Source organism: Balearica regulorum, chromosome 10, assembly GCF_011004875.1.
Source record: "Balearica regulorum gibbericeps isolate bBalReg1 chromosome 10, bBalReg1.pri, whole genome shotgun sequence".
Lineage (NCBI taxonomy): Eukaryota > Metazoa > Chordata > Aves > Gruiformes > Gruidae > Balearica > Balearica regulorum.
This window is the reverse complement of record NC_046193.1, coordinates 10,853,315-10,876,711: the sequence shown is the minus strand read 5'-3', so window position 1 is coordinate 10,876,711 and position 23,397 is coordinate 10,853,315. Positions and strand designations below refer to the sequence as shown.

General features: G+C 41.1%; 1 protein-coding gene across 4 annotated transcripts; it reads right to left on the bottom strand.

Annotated features, from left to right (window-relative positions):
• Positions 1-44: 44 nt before the first annotated feature.
• IP6K2 (inositol hexakisphosphate kinase 2) lies at positions 45-22,916 on the bottom strand. Of its 4 annotated transcripts, none has more exons than XM_075762082.1 (6): positions 22,821-22,916; positions 7,070-7,368; positions 4,686-4,908; positions 3,700-3,875; positions 2,225-2,400; positions 45-830 (listed from the first exon to the last, which is right to left on the bottom strand). In XM_075762082.1, exons 2-6 carry the CDS (start codon positions 7,269-7,271, stop codon positions 333-335), a joined length of 1,275 nt encoding a protein of 424 aa, XP_075618197.1. In that variant the 5' UTR covers positions 7,272-7,368; positions 22,821-22,916; the 3' UTR covers positions 45-332. The 4 variants fall into 4 exon arrangements, with proteins under 4 accessions (XP_075618197.1, XP_075618196.1, XP_075618195.1 ...); XM_075762081.1 differs by lacking the exon at positions 22,821-22,916 and adding an exon at positions 22,625-22,646; XM_075762080.1 differs by lacking the exon at positions 22,821-22,916 and adding an exon at positions 21,447-21,508.
• Positions 22,917-23,397: the final 481 nt, after the last annotated feature.

Below are 23,397 nucleotides of genomic sequence, written 5' to 3'. Positions count from 1 at the left end.
AAGATCACCTCTTCCTCAGTCACCAGCAACAACAGAAGCCTCACTTACAATGAACAAAAAGAATTTTATTGGAACGTATACACACAGGGATAACAGAGGTATCTGAGTAATCAAATATGGAATGTTTAAGAAAGTTAAAATAAATAAGGATACCAAGTTTTGCCAGTGCTAGGTCCAGCACCAATATAAGTAAATGCCCTCTGAACAAGTCTGACTCTGACAGGACCATCCCTGCAGAGCCTGTCAAGATTCCTACCACCAGAAAGTGGCCAATAATCGTGGAATACAAAGAGTCACAATAGTGCTTTCTACCGATGTGCATTCAACACTGTTTATTCGCTACTTTCGTCTCTTATTTCTTTAATAATATCTATTAAATTCTGAAGTCCAAAAACATAACCCGTGTCTTGGCCCTCATGCACCACGCTGTCTTCTCCATAGTACTTGCAGGTTGTGTGGGCGAAGTCTATCATACGGACATCAACAGTACTACCAGTTGGTTTGTAGGCATATGCTCCTGCTGACTCATCTGAAGATTCCTCTGAAAGGTCCTCTAAGTCCTCTGGGTCTGAGTCAACAGCAACTTCCTGCCTTTCCTTTCCATCATAAATGATCAGCAAGGAGCTTGAATAGAAGCGGTAAGACTCCTGTTTCTCTAGGACAGACTTGAGTTCAGTCAGTTTTTTAATAACAGATTCAAAGAGTTCCCTGCGCAGGTATTTGCCATTATGAAAGAACTGGTAAAGTGCTTCTTTAAATCCTTGGACTGAGAGTTTTCTTCCATGGTATTTATTCATGAACATTAGCTGGCCAGTGCCTGCCTGGTAGACCTGCATATACAAACACAGGACAAAAGGAATAGTTAAAAATTGCTGGTAATACTGACTCAAAGCCTTCAAAAAAAAAAAAAGAAAAAATCACGCTACAGAAAGCTTTTACAAGATGACATACTACTCTTAAAATTGCTCTTGCACAGTTACAGAAACTGCTAACAACAACAGATGCAGCAGTGTCTATGGAACTTGGAGGAAATGGAAAATTCCTTCAGTTTAGATTTGAGCTTTTCCACTGGGAATGTAAGAATGAGGAGTTTAAGTGAGATTAGGAAAGCTGCAGCCAACATCTCCAAAGTCAAGCTACAACTTGTACCACAGCCACTCGTTCAGCCCATTCCATGCCTCTGCTCACAGGCCTACTGGTTGATTCCCAGAAGGCTGAGCTCTGAGTGACAGCAAATGCTCCTATATAAAACTAAGGTGTGCCCCATAATCCTCTGTACTGAAAGAAGTCAGAGATGCTCCTGCAGGAAGATTCCTTCCTATAGGAGAGTAATCTATACACCGCACAGCTCGATAATGCCTAAATATTTGGGGCAAGTAAGGATTGCAGCTGCCTCCAAACTTCGTTATTTTCCAGCACAGGTCTACACTGGAAGGTGAACAAATCCCAGCACACTGGGGTTAGGAATGCAGCTCCCACACCTCCATTTCTGCCTCGTGCTTTTCTCCGAAGTTAAACAGTGAGCCGAACACCAAACATGCTGATAGTCATGCTGTGGAACAAGCCCTAGCAAACACTGCTGGCATTCCTGGAATCTACTGGATGGGAGGAGAAAGGCTTCAGAAAAAGCCCCAAATACAAAACAAGTTGTTTCCCATTTGTCACTCTAGGAATACAGAAACAAGTAAATAAAAACTTCAGGTGAAAGTCCACACAACTCTATCTCCTTATTTGACCACGAGTCTTATCACATTTACCAAGCCACTTCTTGTCTGTACTTTGCAACAAATCTACTTTACGCAGTGAAAGATCTGTGGCTTTTCAAAGTCTACAAGACAGAACTGATTGCTTCTTAATATTCTGGCAGATTTCCACATGCTTTATTCAAAATGCATGTAACTGGCAGCCCCTCCTTTCAAATGTTTCCTACACTACCCTGAAATGTTTATCAGATCAGTAACTTTACTACACAATTTTGAATTGCTGTTATGGTGCTGGAGACTGTTCTTGGGCTCGGAGAACGCATGCACTGATGCGAAGCACATGCTGCAGGTTGCTCCTGCAGATGCTGCCACCTTCAACCAGTGATAACCCCCTCACTGAAGGAAATGAAGCACAGCACCTGAAGGATAGCAACACATGGGACAACTACATAAGCCCAAAACCCCACTAACAGAAATGGGTGCAAGTCTGTTGCCCTACAGATAATTAGTTTTCCTCTCACCTGCATGCCACAAACTCTGACTCCAATAACAGCTGATGTACTCTGCTGACACTTGCGAATCTGATTAGCCTTCTTCTCTTCTGAAGCATCATCTCCGTGCTGTCGGGTTCCCATCTTAAGGTCCAACACGCATGGTACTTCGTATCGAGATGTTAGATTTTCCAGCAAAATGAATTCTGATCAGTTAAGGAACAACCCTCACAATGAGGAATACAGGTTTTAAAACCATTGTCACAGATTTTACAGTCCCACAGTCTTAACTTCAAGGATACCCAAAACATGCCCAGTATATAGCAGCCTATCAAAAAATTACATAAGCTTGGCATAAAGCAGAGTGAATATGCAGTTCCAGTTCCACTGGTCTCTAGAGCTGAAGACAGGTGAATTTCCACATTAAGTGAAAAAAGTAACACAGAAATATAATCTGGCAGCTGAGGCACAGACTTGGAAGTATGATGTATTTCCTGTCTAGCAAGAGACAATTTTTTGTGCGGAATGAAGATTTTGTGTGTGTCAGTTACCATTCAAAAAACAGTGAAGCATTTTCACACCACCTCTGAAACAAAAAGTTAAAAAGCACTTCAGAACACCTGTAGTAATACTGTTCCAGAGATGTCACACACTTCTACTTAGGTAATTTAATAATCATCTACAGTGAAATGGTGGGGATATCAGCCTTGAAATACTTTCTATTGTTTTGAACAGTTTATTAGTCAGAGATGTTCTAATAATCCATTCAACAAAACTCCTCACACGTAAGGAATTTGTTTACCTAAATATATAGATAATATTTTTGCAGGATTTATCTGTTGCATCCAAGCCTGCATATAGCAAGACTTCTTTAAATTTTTTCCCCACAGAATGCACAAGGTGGAGACGTTTGTCTACAGTTCCAGAGGACAAAAACAATGTGTGCTTCAGCTTTCATGGATTGAGTCACCAGTTTTGTGTTTCTCATGCTCCAATCCTACATGACAATTTATATTCATCTTTTCTTTATCAAAAAGACTCACCAAAAAGAGACTACTAGAAGCAGACAACTCCAGGCATTGGAAAATGCTCTATATTTAAGAAGATGCTGAAAGTGAAAGATGATGCTAGTTTTTATGATCACCAATACCAAAACAGTAATGAAAGGTGACAGAAGTCTTCTCCTTTGAAAGCTTTCATTAGTAAACTGTTTTTGTGGAAGACCCCAAACACAGTTTGTTGTAAAACCTTTCTACTAACTAATCCACTACTTGAAAATTTGAATTAAGTTATCTGAATTTCCTAGCCTAGCTTCTTTATTACATGCTGGAAAAGCCCATGTTCTGGAAAGTGCTGGCAATCCCTTCAAAGTCACCAAATAAATCATGGCTTCAGAGAGCATCTCTGGATGAAGCCTGTCCTATACTTTTATCTGGCACATTGAAGAAATAAAAAGCAGAGCCCTACTCATTCCATTGTTATGAGGTATTTTCAGGAAAGGATACTATATTGATTCCGGTGTTTTGCATTTTCCTTCATCCGCTGTAACTGCTGCTGGTGACATTTCATGCTCCAAGGATTATGGTGTTTGAACTGTGAACTGACATTTCCTTTTTTCTCTACAGTATAATACAAAACTTCAGATTTCTTCAGCCACTCAAATTCTTCCTCCAATTTGTGACTAGAAAACAGAATAAAGTGGCAAATTACAGGTCAGGTAGAAAAGTAAGTTCTTTAAAGGGGTTGTCGGTGGATTTAACTTTATAAACTATTTTGCTCACCTTCACTAACAGCTAGCCTAAGCTTTATTTTGCTTTCCATACAACTGGAAAAGTGGCCCATCAACCATTATAAAGCTACTTCCATATTAATATAAATTAGCATATAGTCAAATACGTTACAAAGTAGCCGTTCTAGGTACGTATTTTTTCCTGTATGAATTACTTCCATAGAAGTAATGCAGGTAGCAGTGATATGGTTTAAGATTGATCCTTTGCTCAGGTCACTGTTTTTAGCACAACACATCGCAGCTCACAGTTTACAGTGGGCACAATTAGCATAAATGAACAAGGGGAAAAAGGTCACTAACATGGATAAAGCAGGATTCCTACAAAAGTATGCCATATATAGCAACTGAAATTTTTGTTTTGTTTTTATACAACTATTGTGCTTTTGCAGGTTTTTGGTTTTGGGTTTGTTTTAGTTTTTTTAGCTTCAAAAACAACATTGGGAAACCTTTTTCAGTTGACCACAGCAAAGAGCATAATGAAAAGACTCAATGTGCTACTGTGCTTAGGACATAACAGTTTCACTACTAAACTTGTCTGCACTGAAGAGGTCAGGAAAAACAAAAGAAACAAGAGAAGAAAAGAAAATGAAAGTTAAAAACTACTGGAGAATTCTCTGGAATTCTGGAGACTAGATTCTAATCTGACAGCAAAAAATGTTATGCTTCAACACTCCACATTCCAGTTCTCCCTATCAAACTTACCTTTTCATTTTTTCCTCTTTCCTATGCTGTCGGACCCATTCCTTAGATATCTTCTCATTTTCTAACAACATTGTCTTTTTGTTAGTCCATCGCAACAGCTTACTTTTGGGTTCACAGTCAGAATTATCTAAGTTTTCTAAATTATCGTGGTCCCCATTTAGTGGATATGCTATTAGACATAAATTTCCATCTTCATCCTCTTCAAAGCTCACTGACACCACACCTGAAGAGAGAAAGGACACAGGCAGTTGTGAATTGCTGAAGTGACAAGCTAGCCTTTTAGAACACATGATTTTACACTAAGAAGATAGCAACTTTTGTTTTTTTTCTCTTACCCTGGTCCTTAGTTTCTATCTTGCCACAGGCCATACCCCATCTGCCAACCTACCAAATGTCAAAAGACCTAGACAAAAATGACACCTCACAAAAGACAATTTATCATATTGACAAAACAATGATACAAAAGGTTCTTTTCTCTCTCTGATGCAGTCAAGTGAGAATCAAATAATAACAGGAGACAATTTCAATTAATAAAAGTTTTTATTAACTTAAAAAACTTGACTGGTCTAACCCTAAGCGAGATGTAAAACATTTGTTAACATCTTGCAGTGAAAGTGACCTGCACAAAAAAAAAAAATACACCAAAATCTTTAAGTTTTGCATGACAGCAAAGCAAAAAGCACTTATCCAAACAGGATTTGGTTAACAGATCCCCAGGGGAAAGAAAAGATTTGCAAGTAGAGCAAAACAAGGAAAATGTCACATTACAACAGAAACTAGTCCAAAAGCTTCCACTTAGAATCACCATGTTTAATTATACATTTTCTTCTCCTTTTTGGAATATATTTTATTGATACTGGTTATGCAGCAATCTTGTGAAATAAATAACAAAAATGCAGTACAAAACAAGTATGTTTGTGGTACAGAAATATGGTGAACCTTGAAAGCAATTTTTTTTCTCATCCTCCCCTCAAGAGTCTCTAGAGCACTGCATTGCATTTTAAGAGTCTTAGTGGAGCGCTCTGACAGAGATGCACTCATTGCTACAGTGGCATGTTTCAGTGATTAATGAAGCCATAACAATTGTCTGAATTGTTTGGTTTTTTGTTGTGGGGTGTTTTTTTTTTTTTTAATTTTATTTTTCAATCCTCTATCTTTATTCTCATATCAGTCTGCACAGTCCTTGCAGCTCATCACTAGGCCCGAGGGGAGAGGTCTCGGCGAGAGATTGGCACTTCTGAGCTGGGCAGGCGGCTCCGAGACCTACAGTAGGCTGGGGCAGGGAGTGCAGAAGCTCTGACTGACAGTCCTGCTGCCACAAAGGAAAGGACAACAGGAAAAAAAAGGGGGAGCCAGCTAGCAAATGGCCTTTGGCTTTATCCTGGAAAAAACAACAGAGACGGACCAAATGAGGCCCCTTACACCCCTAAATCCCTCCCCACACTCCCCAAAAAGCCATATACGCTAGTACAATTGTTCTATTACATTTTTGAGAAGTATCATTCAAAGATCACATTTTCTTCCAGTTCAACAGAACTTGTAGTTAGACATGTCAAGAAGTCTCTGTAAACATGCAGGGAGTGTAACTTTCAAATATCTCCTCTGAAGTCTTCCGCCAGTTTCACAAACAGTATGCAAAACTTCATTAAAATCAGTGTGCTTTAAAAAGCAACTCCATTCATACAAATGCTTCAGACATATTATTTATTAATCACCAGGCAGCAGTTGATGGAATAACGAAGAGAAAGAAAAGTGTTTCTGTTAACTAGCACAATGCTTAAGAGAACTGGAATTTCCACTCCTACATAACATCTGACTCAGCCTCATCACGGCTACTTGATCCTTGCCTACCTAAATGCCATGAATTTTCATTTCCTTAATGGCAGAAACAACACTGCAAATATTCAACAAGACACCTTACTGACATGTATTTATTGTGATCAAAATGAGTCAGAGGAGAAATCCAAAACAGGAGACCACAACTAAGCTTACACAAAACACTGTCAACCAATCTTACCAAATCCCTGTAAACAAACATTAAACAAGTGGCAAACCAAAATATTTAGAAATCCACAAAAAAGCAGCAGAGAATTACTGAAAACATACACAAGCTGTTAGCTACTTACCTGTGCCTAAGGAAGATATATGGGCTATCACCAGCAGAGCTGCTCTACTCTAATGCTGTTAGTCAGCCCAAACACCAACTTGGCAAGCATTTCCACCCTGCATCTCCAAAGCCTGCCTCAGACAACATCAAAATACATGAAAAGAAAACCCTAAAATCTCTTCCACATAGAGAAGAAATTTCAGAGGTAACAGAGCACAGCACGCTTGCATTTACAGAAAGAAAAAACTCAACACCATCCTAAGGTTTGGTAACTTACCCTCATATTGCGGAGTGAATTTACGCATTTCTGTTGGGAGAGTCTCATAGAACTGGTGTTCCCTCTGAATAAGGGGTTTACAGATGGTCTTGTCATTAAACCGGAGGACACACGAGTGTCCTCCAACCTGGTGGACAAAAGGCTCGAGCAGGACTCCCTTGGAATAGTGCTCCACTTCCATAGCTCCAAATGCTGGGCTCATCCTTGTAGCACATTAGACAGAAGAAGGCGACAGCAGTGAAGGCAGTTCAGAGCCAGAAGCCTCCGAGACCTGAAGGTGTTTATTCTGATTCAAAAGTCTGTTAAAACAAACACAAGAGAGCGCCGGGCCGTCAGTCTCCCCGCACACGGAGGCCTGGGCAAGCAAGGCTGAAAAGCGGTGCCGCTACCAAAGCCGGCCGCGAAGGCTGCTCCGAGCCGAGGAGAGCGAAGCGACCGCCGCTCGCTTCACGGAGGCGGCCGACTGCGGGCCGGCTCGGGGCGCAGCCAGCCAGGCACGCCGCGGCCCCGCCCCTCAGCGCGCCGCAGCCAATGGGAGCCTCCGCGGGGCGGGGCGGACAGCCCCGCGGGGCGCGCTCCCGGCCCGGCCGCGCATGCGCATCGGCGGCGCTGGCCAGGGGGCGAGCTGCGGCTGAAACTCCCGGCGTGTTTTTTTTTATTTGTTATTTAAATTAAAAATATTGTCGATAAGTCCTGGCGAGTCCTACTTCAACTTATGCCTAACGCTCTCCAGCGTCCGTTCAAAGAGCCAGACCCACCAGCGATCCCCGCCCCGCCGCGCTGATGGCTAACAGCGCACATCCCAGGCAGCCAGAGAAATCCGTAACTAACGCCAAGTTTACAATTCCTCCCTTCCAGACAAGGCCAGCAAGCACAGAAACTTGCCGGACACTTATTTCACCGGTTTATTCACAACACCATGTGAGATATTTTAAATATTAGGTAGATGCTAACTTTTCAGATGAAAAATATAATGCTAATAAGCCATTTTCTAAGAACTTACTTTTGCATAAATACAGCAGAAGGCAGCGTTTTGTGCCATCTGCATCCAAAGATCTGCTGCTGTACCCCTGTGACTACACAGTGCTCAGTTCTCGCCAGCCTCCAGTTTCATGGAACTTGCAATTCAGTACGCAATTAAAAGAGCAAAACTAAAAAAAAACCCCAACCCACCCACGACTGTCTTGATCTGCAGCTTCCAGTTATTTTTTTTAAGTAGACTTGCTCTAATTTTAGACCTGAGCTTTAACGATTAACTTTTTGCAGCTAAAAACAACCTCGTACTTATATTGTCTGAAGATCATTACACGAACAATAATGCACTTAATTCAAAGACTACAAAGTGTTCTAGGTCACAGGTCTATTTTTATTTGTCCTCCTTAGATATTTAACAGCTTTACACTAACTGGAAAAGCAGAGACCTGTGGGCTTGAAGCAGCGGAGCTAGCAGAACTACAGATGCCTACCGCATGCCCTGTATGTAAGGACATTAATTGAGTTAAACAACCAGACTGCTTAAAGAAACAACAGATCAATCAACTGAACTCCAGCTCCTGGAATGTTTACCTGCACCTGAGGATAACAGATCAATAAAGTTTTACTCACTACACACCAGTTAGCTGTTTTTTTCCTCTCCTTTCTTTCAATAGCCTTATTTGACAAAAAGTTACCAGCTTTTAAAAAAAACAAACCAAACAACCACAAACAAATCATTTAATAAAGAAAACAACTCAGGTCTTCTCTGCAAAAATACGTACAATTTAATCTGGAATAGTATTTCCCAGAAACAATACTCTTCTGATTTTCTATTTATATTTTAATATTAGAGCAAAATCAGTAAGCTTCCCATCTCTATTTGTACTACTTTCCCAGTATTTTTCATAATGCAGCTACTGCATCCTCAGAGAAGTTTCTCATTGACCTCAACATCAACAACCTGACAACTTAGAGACACGCAGGTAAAAGCCTCTCAGTTCCACCCGGGACACAAGCCATTTCCAAAAACCTATTTAGCTACAACCAAGCTGAGCAACACCGCAGTGCCCAGGCAGTTGGAAAGCTGTGTACCCCGGCCTGACCTCAAACACTACAGTCCAACCCACCCCTGCAGCTGCCACAGTCAGAAGGTGGCACTGCCAGTGCTCTGGACTCACGGACTTGCTCCATGCCTCCCCACGACAGCACCCAGTCCACGCAGGACCACACTATTCTCATGTTAGACTTGACTAAGTCAGCTTACCAGCAGATATGTAACATACTTCAGCCTTTCACCAAACACACGCTTAGCAAGCCACATTAGTTCCCAAGTAAGCTCTGACTGAGAGTTGCTTCAATTTTAAATTAGAGAAATGCTAAGCTTCGGTCTGTGTTTGTATAATGCACCAGTCATTTTACACATCTCGAGTTTTCAGCAGGACTTCCCAGAGCCAACAATGCCTCCAGTCTTCTGGAATTTCCCAGGGAAAGCCAGAAGAGTGCCAGCTTTCACTGGGAGGCACTGTTACTTATATACATGATCTTGCAGTGACAGAGCTTTACACTGGCACAGCCACTTTTAATATCACAGTTCATCAGCATTACAAGAGCCACTCTAAGACAGCGTTACCACTCTGTGGCCGCCTTCCTAATTACCCCTGATGTAGAGACACTGATTGGCACCTGCAGTGATTCAAACCTAGAAAGTACCTTGCAACATCCCTTAACCTCAAACACCTAGTTAGGCCTAGTCCTACTGCATCAGAGCAGAGTTGCATCAGAAGTTAAGCCTAGAAGATGTTTACGCTATAGAACTGACTCCAGCAAAAAGCACCTCCAACACAGACAGTGCACAACACCTTGTTTACCCAATACATCTTCAGGGAGCTCATTACTAGCAGCTCACCTTGTTTGCTTTCATATATACCCAAGTGGTCTGGACAACACTTGTAGATGGTGTACCACATTCACTCAGCAATGGAACTGCCAAGCACAGAATTGGGCAGGACTACTGCTACTTTACTGTTTCCTGAAAAAGAAAGATCTGGCAGCACATCACACAGTGTAACTTCCCATTCAAGGGATAACAAAGCAAGTTTTTATAGCTCTGATGATATAAAAATATCACTTATGAAATATTTAGGCAGGGCTGGTTTTGTGGTTTGTTTTGGTTTGGTTTTTTTGAGAGAGAAATGTTAGAAACATCTATACAAAGTCAAACACAGTGTACCCAGTCTGCATGAGCACAAGGCAAATGCGAATCTACCAGAGATAAAGGGGCAAAGTCACAAAAGTAGTTTACTGTGACTGTGCTAGTAAGCTCTCCTGTTTGTATCTTCCAAAACCACAGTGCAGCTCCCACATGTTGTGTTTCTATGAGATTGTCATAGTACGTGCCCCTGCTGAAAAAGCTGTACGAATACAGCTATGCAGTCTAAAACTGTGCAAGAGGACTGCTGCACAGAGCATCAGTAAGGAGTTCCTTGCTATAAAGTCTTTAACTTAGCTCCTTATTTGTGCAAAGCAATTTACTATCTATAATGCATACATGATTTGAACAGAGCAATGGTGCTCAAGAAGGCAGCAGCAAGCCCTCACAAGCTTGTCAATAATTTAGATTTTAATGAATCCAGAGGTTTTCATTTGCAATTTGAACAAATAATACATTTTAGTCTTTCAAGATAAGCAGCACAGTTTACCTAAAAATTCAGTTTGTTTTCATCCAATGAAGTTCTTTCTCATTTGCAAAAAAGTTCAGTAAGATCTTAATGTTTTTTTCTGCTGCATGCTTTAACTTTAACCACTACAATCAGGATTTGTTTGTCATTTTGGCTCTACTTAATATTGGGAATCTTGCCACTCAGACTAACAACAGGACCTGGAGCACAATTGTAATGCCCAGAAATGCTTTGCACTGTTTCAGTTATAAATATCTTACTTCCATAAACAACCTCACAAGTATGTCAAATTGGTTACACTTCCTCAGAAACAAAAACTTTGACCTAAGACCAACAGCTTCAAGTGACATTGATGTCTACCAGCGTAAGCACAATGCAGTTCTTCACTCCCTTTCCTCTGATTCTACAGCCTGTTTGTTTTCAATGCTCTTTGGACAAGAAAGAGCCCAGAACAGCTGGGTTTAGGCAGTTTTCCCAGATACCAAATGCAGGCTCAGTGTACCCTGCCTTTTCTTTCCTACGTGCTTTTAAGTGCCTTTGGATAAGATCTTTTGTTCAAAGGACACATCACCAAAAAAAAAAAGCAGATGTACTATTCCTTCACATATCAAGCATTTTAAGAGAAAAATCTAACATAACTTGAAGGAAACAAGTAAGAACTCATCTAGACACAATAACAATAGCTTGAGCAATGTCATTCTTACAGTAAGTAACAAAAGATGTTTACAACCCAAATCTGTAAAACAGAAGTGACACGGACACCCACCTTACTCTAATTCACATGTGACAACGACTATCGAAACAATATTGCAATAAACTCATGTTTTCAGACTTTTAATATTAATCTCAGGTGACAGCATTCTTTGGAAGGTATTTCATGTCATTACAGATTCTCAACTTAGTCCCATATGTAATTGCATTAATGAACACATCCTCTGGAGAGCACAGCTGAATTAAGCAGCAGCTCCTTCCTTCATAACAATCTCAAAACCACCATCTCTTCCCAAAACTTTGTAATAGCAGAATTACTGATACTGAGCTGCCCTCCTAACCAATCTGTTAAAACTGGGTCCTTAAATGCAGACTTTTTACTTTGGGTAGTCACTATTTGCAGCTCCAAATAGCCATAAATCAGCTTTACAGTGACAGAAATAGCAAGGCAGCAAAGCTTTCTGCCTGTCCTTTTCTCAGTGAGCTGGGTAGTGCAAAGAGGAAGCTGAAGCAGTAGCTGCTGGCAGAGCACAGCTGCTGCAGGACACTATAACCCTGCTGAACCAAAGTAAAGCCCCTTCCCAAGATTCCAAGGAAATAGAGGAATGGCACAGCCAGCCAACAGGAGGAAAAAAGTATCAGTGACCCATTAGAGAAGGCAAAGAGAAAGCTGCTTCAACCTGAAGAATACTCAGGAAGAGGTGAATACCAGCTGAGAAAGGACACGAAGAGGCAAATATCAATGTGGAAAGTGTATGGTATGTTTGAGAGCCCAAATTTGCCTAGTCTAACACTGGTAAGGAATTGCTTCTAACTCTCACTTTAGTTGTTGCTTGGCTCATGAGTTGAAGTTACTCTGGTGTGTTCTGCTCCAGAAGCTCTTAAGACTAGAACGGGAGATACTCAAATCCTCTAGTATCCAGTCAGCTGCCTTAAGACACTATCAGAAATACAAAAATACATTTTAAAGGTGAATTGCATATAGATTAGGGAGCAAACCCCGTACAATAGATGATGTTAATTTTTAACGGAAAAATCATCTTTCAATAGATTCCTAACTTTGAGGATATTATACCTCTAAATATAATGCAAGTACACTACTAGGATGCTTTTGAATCCTTTTGTATCTTTAATACTATCAATACAACTAAATTCAAGCAATAAAAACTATAGGTTTTTAACTTTTTATATCATTAAGGTAGAAATGCAGAACCCACATAATAATGTGCTCATATAAATCCTATGGTTTTGGAAAAAGCCTTAAAAGCAGCCTTAAATCCTGCACAATTACAGGAAGCAAACACTTATTCTGGTAACTAACAAGGGAAAAGTTATCTTCAGTACAAGAGTACATTGTCAATTCTCAGATTTTGTTTTTCATTGTAAACAAAAAAACTGTCCCCTAAACAGCAAGTAATGCAAATTTAATACAGCTGACTTAATTTTCAACATCATGGGAGATAAGAGGGGCAGGGCCACAGCATCAAGCAGGGAGGAAGACATCACACAAGTGAGTGCATTGCTTTTTAGTTGTCTCATTTTCTGTTTTCCCTAAATGAAACAAATTAAACAAAATATGACAAAAGGCAGCAACATGCTGTAGCTCTTCGCAACATTCACTAACAAATTGGACTAGTGTCTAGAAATACCCAGACCCACAATGTATTTCAGAAAACTTACTTGGGCTTACTTTAGAAGAAAGACTAGAGTGGAAAAAACCCACCTTTTTCATTAAGTATAACTTTAAACCAAGTGGTTGTGATGACAAAAAAAGAGGATGCTGAGCTCTAAGTTTCTACACAAGTCAAGGTTATTTAAGCTCTTCTGCAGCAAGTCAAACTTAATGATTGTTACATTGATAACTCCACATGACTTGTACTCAGAGATGAGTAAGCATGAAGTTTTACAAAAATACTCAGCAGGAACACTTGCAAATCCAAGAGTAAAATACCAAGGGCTCCACACCTACATATTGAGACTACACGTGCATTCTCTTTCCAAGCAGAAATACTTTTGCTATAGCCTTCACTGGTAGTAAAATCATGAGGGTGATAGGAGTCAGGCACTGTAGTGATGAGTCTATCATAACCACCCACAGATATAGGAAGTCAAAAAAGAGTAAATTCTTCTTGCTGAATGTAGGGTGCTCGGGCTAGACCAATAAAAGAAACCACCTGCTTGTTAAAAGTGCTGATATAATGTAATTTTCTCTCTCTTTTTTTAATCTGTCCTTATTAAATGGCTGGTAACTGCAGCACCACATTGCTGTAGTTTGGAAAATGAAAGAACTTCTCTAGATAAAAATGAAAAAAAAAAATCCTTGAATTTACTTAATCACACAAAACAGGAACTCTCTAGTAACGCAGAATTATACATGAACTCATGCACAAAGTTTCTACAAAATAAGACTGCAAAACTCTTTGGCAATGTGACAGAGCTAACTGGATAGCAGCAGTCTGGTCCATCAAGGTAGAACGCTAATCCTATTTTTAGCATTAGGCTGAACAAAAGATTCCCACTAAGAAAGAATGCATGTTTCTTATTGGGTGGAAAGTATCTATTCATCAGCTCAATAAATTAAAGCAGCAGCCCTTGCCCTCCTCCATACCAATTACAGGAACTCCCTGTATCAAGCTGTATACATTTTTTCCTGCTGTATTATTGGAGGAATTGAACAATAAAATTCAGTAACATCCACTGGCATTAGATTTTAAGAAAATTCTATGCCTTGTGCCCAGAGCTCATCTATCACTGGCACATGACAAGCCAAACACAGCTGAAATAGTATTTAGTGGGTTTTTGGTTGTTTGGGTTTTTAAATGTTGCAACATTTTTGTAAACATCTAACAGTGTAACATATCTTCAAAAACACTACTTAAACAAATCTCTAGGCAGTTTAAAACTGCAGAAAAACATCCTGAAATGCCCTAGGTTCTTCTGAAGGCCTCAGGTCAGGTATGTCACCTAAAGGTACTTACTACTCCTCTAGATTTTTTCCCCTCCACTGAAAGGAGAGGACAGTCCAACACTGGCTACAATGGCAAAGGACTCAAGTACTACATTCAAGATCCTGTTCTGCTATGAACTTCAAGAGTATAAACCAGCACCCTTAGAGATCTCCCCCCCCCCCCCCCCCCCCCCCCAAATAGAGCATCAGGCCTTTTACATCCACTAAGAATTCTGTCTATAATATAAAAATGAAAGATGATGCACAACAATGCTGAAAAGTTTGTGGAAAGATACACTGTTCAGCACTTTTTTTTAAACTAGCAACATGTTTATGTTATCTCCTTTTACTCTCTAAACAGAGTTGCAGTTCTAGTTTTGTCTTCTTTAAATATAACCAAACACAGTAGTAGTTACTATGAGAAATAAACGCTGCCACACAGGTTAAGACATGTCTTTTACACCTGGAAATTTACCACCACATCTGCAGAGACACCTCTTGTAGCAAATACAAAAAGACTTTTTAATACAACCTTAACAGATGAAACTAAGAATTACGGAACAGAAAGTATAACATATTAAGGGAATAAACTATAAACAAAAAATCTGAAGTTGCATAATGTTCTGTTATTGTTCTTCATGCACAATCATTATCTCTATCTTCCTTAAACGAGCTCTACATTACTATGAGAAACCCAGTTACCCAATCCTTTTGTCTGGGAAAGCAAGTCAAGTAACCAAGGCAGTCTCCAAGAGCTGCTTGTTTTTTCTTAGCAGAAGCATGCACAGCAGCCCCTCAGCTGCCATTTCTTAAACCTCAGTGAGGAGGTCATGTGCTCAGTACAATTAATATTTCAAGATCCCCAAAAGCAACAGCTTTCAGCTTTCCCTACACCATTTGTAATCCGTAAGCTTAGCAACTACATACTCAAAGCCCTGAAGAAATGCCAGAGTTACACCTCTCAAGTAAAGCTATTTTATCACCCTAGAACCAAAATAAAGCTAAGTTATAGGTTACTAAGCATACTCGGCAAGAAGAGCATGCAATTCTGACCCATGCAGTTTTTCCAGGGATTGTGTAATTTAAGAACTAGCTTCTTTTCAAAGTAAAAAGCCATGGAAACTAAGAAACCTGAACCAAAACTAAGCTACTTAAACTTCCTATTTAGAAATCGATCCATCTTAAAACAGCATTCTGCCATCAGCAGCTAAAAACACCAGTTGCTATAAAAAGACAATACTGCCCCTTGCCATGGAGAAACCAAAATAGCATTCAGCCTTTAATCTTCTGAAAATATGACAGCAAGAGCTAAATTGTGTGCATTACACACATGGAAGCGTTATTCAAGATACCCAAACCCCCAGAAATTCCAGCATTAAGATTAAAAATAATCCAAGGCTTTGCCTTTCTCATTACCACAAATTTAGCAGTCTGGAAACTGTATTTCCAGCCACTCAATAAAAGAATGTGGTATCTTTGTGACTGGCCCTTGAGTTGTGACCAATTTGCCATATACGAGAAGTTGCTCAAGAGGACAACTGTCAAGTCCTCTTCAAAGGTCACATCCACTTAACTACACAAAGATTTTCTCTGTCTATATTCAGAAATCCCAATTCCTAATACTTTTTATCCACAAGCACTAGCAGACCACAGGACAAGACTGTTAAATTTAAGCTTAGATGCCCAAATCCTACAATCCAGTCTAACTCCTTGAGCAAAAATTTCCAGAGGAACACAAAGCAAAGATCATCTACCACAGAAAGAATGGTGTCCAAAATGCATGGTTACATATTTCATGCATTCCATTTATGTGTATATTCATCTATACCATCAATATACTTCAAATGAAGAAGTTTAGTTTGCATTTGTAGAAAATGGTTGAAAAGTAGTCCAGAAGGAGATAGGCATCCGACTTGAAATGCCCATCCACATTTTTAACTATAATGCTCCAAGTGTGGCTTCTGAGACTTTACTTCTGATGATCATGATAGATGGAGGTTTTGCACCACAACAGCTCAAGTTCATGAGATGCATTTAACATTTAAATTGTATTTATGTTTCAAAATATTTAATACTACTGAAAACACATCTCAGACAACACAACCCAGACTTGCATCTTGAAAAGTTTACATGATTCAGTGACCTCTACATGCTCTTTCCCTACAAAGGGTTACAAAAGTAACTTGGTCCCAAGACCTTGAACACATATTTCCTTCCAGAATGACTGAGCAATTTTGTAAGTTCAAATCCCTAAAATACAAAAGAGTAATTTCACTGTGCTTCTTGCTAAACTGCAGCAGATTGGACATAAGCAAGTAAGGACAGGAGAGGAATCTTACAAGACAGACTCTGACATGACACAACAAAACCAAAGGGAAAGTTGTGACTGTTTCCCCTGGTAAATTCAATTTCAAGCACAGTCTCCTCCTAGTAAAAGGGACAAGGACCTTTTACACAAACACACCTGCACAGTACTTCAAAAATGCTTTTTAAAAAAAAATATTTACCTATTTCATGTTTCATCTTTCAGTGATCTCATAGTACACCATGGGGTGTCAATTACAGGCTCACCATAATAATCATTGTCAAAGAATTAATCCATTTTAATCTCATACAGTTTACATATTCAAACAACTGCATAAAACCACTTGAAAAAATCTTATAAATTTCAGTAATATTTAAAAGGAAGCTTTTGCAGGAGCTTGGCTGTATTGCTTTCATCCCCCCTCAGGCTGAAGATACATTTAATGATGTGAAAGAGCTAGCTAGCTTTATTAGCCCAGGTAATGGACACAACTATACTAAGTCTTATTCCCTTAAACACATCTGTTGCTTTACAGACAATTTTTATAGCAGCCAGTGACTACAGCACAAGCAAGTGTGGCTTGCACAACTGTCTTCAAAGAGAAACCACCACTAACCAAAAAGGGAAGACTCAAACGGGATGATTGCCAAAACCCTATCTTCTTTTCAAAAGCCTGCAATACAGCACCACATCCACACTGTGCTCATGTTTCAGTTCTGTATTTCTATAACACAGCATACTGTTAGGAAAAGAAATAAATTTCAGGAAGTCAAGCTTACGAAAGACCATTTTATTTTTGGAAGCAAACTGTGGATAGTGATGTTAAATCTTTATTTGCACTTTAAAACAAGAAATCGGCATTTACATTTAATTATGTGAAAGGTTTTGTTTCATCAGAACAACTGGAAGACAGTCCTCCTCTTACCAGGCAACTCACGGCAGCTCAATCAGCATTTACTTCATCCACCCCTCATCCTTGAGAGACTACTTATTTCCAGGAATTCTGAAACGATTCTCCAAACCATTTTGTTCCCTCCCCATCTAGAACTATACCCTCAACTTTAACATTCACAGATGTCTCTTCAGAAAACTGACTGGTTCTATTAAGTCAGATCCAAATCTTTTCCTAAGTTAGCTTGAACAGATTGCCAGTTACAATGCTAGTTATATCAGTATGAACACATCTACCCAACAATTTCACCTTGTACCTCCAACTAAGTTGGATCAACCTTCTGAAAGAGCTAACACCTCAGAGACATCAAGATGATGCCTATCACTTCTCATCTTTGTAAGAAGGAACTACATTAATCTGACATCACCACAAAAAACTCACAAACAATTGCCATCACATTGTCCCCATACACCCAAAACACAAGACAGATAAATTACTGTTCTTCTGGGAAGAGACATGAAAAAAGGAAAAGAGCAAATGTTGAAAGAAAGAGATCATCTTCAATAAGCATGAAATTAGGCAGCAGCCACAACTCCTGATAAGGTTTCAGGCAGCGCAGAAAATTTCTGCATCACAGCACTGCACAGTTATTTGGGTAATCTCAAAGCCCTTTGCGCTTCAAGAAAATAAAATCAACATTTTTGCTGTGCTCATTCTAATACAGATTCTGGCACACCCTCCCCCAAACCCTTGCTTCTTATAAGTATGATTTTTCTGAGGAAAAATAGCCTAAATAATTGCATCTTCTGTCCTTCAGTTTGTTCACTCACCAACCTGGGGCATCATTAACCAGTTTCAGCAAGTCATCTGAATTTTTTTTTCCCCCATTCCTTCCAACTTTTTGGATGTCAACACAGCAGGACAGAAGACAAGGACCAAGAGAGGCAGTACAGCTGAAAGACTACTGTGTGAATTCAGTATTTGTCTGTTTTGTTTGGCCTATTAACTGGCTGATGAGCACATATGAAGCTCCAGACCAGCCACCGCCTGTGCTGTCTCTTGCCCAACCATTCATCATGGCACATGCACAGAGTTTGCCGTCATAAAGCGAGACTCTCAGTGGTCAAAAACATTTTACAAGAAAGCCTTTCTTTTTCCAGTAAAACAATGCAAAACTAGGCACTAACTGGTTCCAACAGACAATCCTCCATATGCACCAGCAATCCAAACACAGGGTCAAAGACTGCAGGTTAAATATCTGATAACCAGTAGAGCGAAAGAGTACTTTCTGTACCTATTATGAAGATTATCATTACCTTATTCTAACACAGTGTATCTTTCTGAGACACAGTCAGGACTTCAAAGACTTAGTACTACACAAGTCAAGACATTGCAAAAGATTTCAGTGATTTCAACTTCCTAAATACCTGATTAAACACAACCAATGTTAGATCTTTGTTTGAACAAAGAATTTTGATTCTATTATGTCTTCCAGTATTTCAGACTTTGCAGGAGGAGAAATTTCTAGCTACTTACAGCACATATTGTGTCATACAGCATTTTGCAAAAAGGGGGGGAAGAAGGAGTTATTTTGAAACAAAATAGTAACAAAAGGCCCAAAAATAACATTCTAATGAGATATTTCTAACAAAAGGCATAGAAATGCATATTTGCAGTTATATCTTAAAACTCTAAAATGTAGCCTCTTAATATTTGAAAACTATCCCTATATTGTTTCAAAGATAGAATAACCTTGGGTAAGACAGAAAGCCAGATAAAAGAATTAGTGAGAGGAAAAATCCTCTCCCCGCAATGGAAAATTTTCATCTCTTCAAGCAAGGCACAGAGATGCTCAGCCGGACCTGCGTTGCCTGGAGACCAACCACAGCTTCTTGCCAACAGGGACCAGCTAAGCATCAGCAAATTCAACAACTGGTAAGTGGATGACTGAAAGAGAAGCAGCAAGTTTTTTTCCATACACCAGTGTAAAAACCTGATAGCTTTCAGATAATGGTTCTAAGCCCATGCTCACTAGATACATAAGAATTATTATGAATGTACAATGTCAGCATAATAAAGCTTAAAACTCCACTGTACTTAGCTCTTACCCCCACACTTCTGGGTACAGCTAGAGCAGTAGAGTGCATTAAAATAAAAATTTTTAGTCACAACTCAATTTCTGCCCTTTCAATCTTTTGATGTGGTATTTGAACTTTTGGAATACCTTCCTACCCATTGAACAAGTTTGGTGTTTAAGCATTGGTGCAGAAATATTAAGGAAACCAATGAACTACTTCAAGAAGGAAGAAGCTACACCTCAGCTTAGCATTATAAACCACATCAAATCATGCTTCACTTCAAAACCCTGCCTTTGCCCCTAGCCTTTCCTACTCAAAGTGCAGCAACCTGGGCAGGACTGCATCAGAAGCATTACCAAGGAGACATTTGTTTTGCCTATTCTGGATCCAGAACTGCTCCCAATCTTGGGCAGGCACAGACTCGGCTACAGGAGCAGCACTCCTGACCTCCCAGAGGAACACCTCAGCTGTCTCCTGAATTCCAAACACCATCAGATGAGAATCAAAGGTAACTGACATTTAATACCAGTTACTCCAGAATTTCCCCAATCTTAGCCAATTCACTGAAAGTATTCAGACAGTAAAGAATTAAAGATTCTTAATTTAATTTAATTTTTTATTTTAATTTTATTTCTATTTAATTTATCCCTTAAATTTCTCAAGGATATTGTATCTAATGTCGCTAGTGAAGTAGGTCTTCCACCATCAACCTGACAGAGTACATTTCCCTGCCTCCACTTATTCCTAAACCAAAAGGGCAGACGTTTGTGTCCCTAGCACCACAGCTGACAGACTGAAACATCCTTAGTGCCTCAATGTTCATACCCTTCCCCCATCCTTTAAAAGAAAAAACATCCCCAAAACACCCTCTCACACTCCCCTGCTGATTAGAGAACAGTTAAAGTACCACCATACCAGTGACCTGGCTGGAAGCCTATCTACTGACAGGCAACAGAGTTTCATCCTCTAACATCTTTTCTGATCCTGGTTTTTTTAAACACCCCATGCCTGACAAATCTGAAGTCTTCCTTGCAAGCCACTGGTAGGCAAAGAATTTTTGAGCATAAAGCCCAGCATTCATATGACTGACCACTATCCAGTTTTCCAGCTCCTTCCCAAGTTACCACACAACATGGTTATGATGGCTGTGACCTACCTTTCCTCAAGAAGAAACAGCAACGTAAAGCTTACATTACTTGTATGACCAAAGTACCAAAGATAACAGATTATTATTGCAGAAACGTATAAACAGCAGAGACAGAAAAAGCAGAAAAATGGCTTTTCAATTAAATGAACTAATATAAATTTATGAAATGCTACCTGGCCAAGTTTAAGGTCTGAAATTTTTACAAACAAGTACATATGAATGGCTGTAATCCCTTCCCGAAATCTTTCCTGCAACCCTTAAGCAGGTGACACTTCTCAGCACTTAAGATTATTCCTTTTTGAAGAAATTTTCCTGAATTCTAGCAGTTAAATCATTGGGTTCTTGCTCATCTAGTAATATACTTTAATCAAAAGAAGTTACAATAACAAGCTAGAAGATGCTAAACAAGCCAAATTTAAACAAAGTAATCAACCTGTTTTTGAAATACACATATTTGTGTGTGGAGGCATGTATATATAAACCCAGTTTCCATTCCTTAATGTTGTCGTAAGTCCTGAAAATATGCAAATTAATTTCAACTTAAAGGCAATTTTACATTTTACAAATAGCTTTTATCTTACATAAGCAAAGTTATGAGCAAAGATGCCAATTCTTAGATGTTTAAAAGCCAAAACAACCCTGACCGTGTTATTCTCAGGTGTCAGATTTGAACTGTTCTACTCTCACTTCACTGTTACATCAAGTAGTGATCATTAACACACCATCTGACTGAAAAATTAAAACAAACTCACATTAGCTTTAGTGTTCAACTAAATATTACAGCAAAATTCTAATTACAATATTTGACACAGAACTATCCGCTCAGATGTTCATGAGTCAAAAAAACCCCATAGGAGCACTGGATGCATTTCTAAAACACCTGAGTATATGGAACACATAAGGTACTATGTCAAAAAAAAAAGACAAGCTAGAAGTAGAGGGCAATTAAATTCCAACATGTATCAGGAAAGATATCAGTGTTAAACATGCATACTTTTCACAGTGGAATTAAGGCCAAGGACATATCAGGGTGTAACTACCAACAGGCTGTTATTCTATCAACAACGATAACATTTATTTTCTTAAGCTGAATGCCGATTTCCAAAGCCTCAACCGTAAGTGTTTCTGTTTGAGAGCTTGAGGGCCCCAAACCACGTTAACAAGGTATTATAAATCTGTGATGCTCAAACCAGCTTATAACAAGCCATCACCCAGTATTTCCGTTTTACACAGAAAAAGGGTATTCATGAGCAGGACGTCCAATTATACAACACATCCCGAAGCACCCTATTTCGTAATACTACGGAGTGTATGAAACAGTCGTCAACCTGCAGCACATCCATCACCCAGGCAAAACGGAAAACCAACGTTTTATGACTCAGACAGATGAGAACCGCTGAGTAACTGCAAGGGCCGACAACCAGCTGCGGGGTCACCAAGCCACCTAACACCGCATAACTGCGGCCCCTCCGCAATGAGCCAGGGCTGCCCTGCACCCACCGCCCCCCTGCACAGCCCGGCTGGGGAGGGCAGGGCTGGGCAGGAAGCGCGATACGGCGTGCGAACGGGGATGCTCCGTGACCGTTGCCGTCCGCTCCTCCCCCCCCATCCCAGACCAAACTCCTATCTCCCGGGGGTGATGCCAGGCCACAGCCCTACTCCCGCTCCCCCGGCGGGGAAACCAGAGCAGTGCCGCCCTCCCTTCCCGCTGAGCCTGGGCAATGCCCCTCCCCCTGCCACACACCCGAGCCTGCCGCCGAGCATCCCCCGCGGGAAGCCGGGCAGCCGCCTACCCCCCGCCTCCGTCAGGCCAGACACCGACCTCCCGCGACGGGCGGGGCTGAGGCCTGCAGAGACAGGGCCCCGCCGAACCTCACACCCCAGCGGCAGCCCCCGGCCACCCCCTCAGAGCCGACCGCCCCGGGGGAGAGGGGGCATAGCGGCGGGTTCAGTGAGAGCCCGCCATGCCGAGCGGGCGGGCCGGCGAGCCCGGGGAAGCGGCGGGACGCGCCCGTTACCTGGTGTCAGGCCAGCGCCAGCGGCGGCTTCGCCTCTTTTGTTCCTCAGACGTCAAAATGGCGGCGCGGCGCCGGGCCGGCCCTCCCCCACCCCAATGCGCCCCGCCCTCCCGCTCGCCTTTCTATTGGCTCGGCCCGCACCGCCGTGCGCTGATTGGGCGACCGCGAGAGCCGCTGTTGCTAGGGCAGCCGGGGCGGGCTTGGGGTGCTGGGCGCCCTGGAGGTGCCGCAGGTCCGGGCAGTGCTCGGCCCCCCCGGGGCCTCCCCGTCGTTCTCCACAGCCCGGCCTGGCTGCACACACCTTCCAGAGAAGCCATGGGGAGGTGGGGATGGCCGGCCTGCTCCGTAGAGTCGAGGCCTGAGAAGTAGGACTGCGGGGAGAAGCCTCCAAGCGGGACCTGCCTCATCTTTGCGAGGCAAACACAGGACGTGGCTTCCAGCTTTGTGAGGCGAACGCCTGTGCCAGAGCCGGCCTCGCTGTGCACCCTGCCTTGTCCCCAAACTTCGAGCCCCCACCCGGGCACCCTCAGCCCGGTGCCAGCCCTGCGCGGTGTGGGTTGGGTTTCCTCTTCCTGCG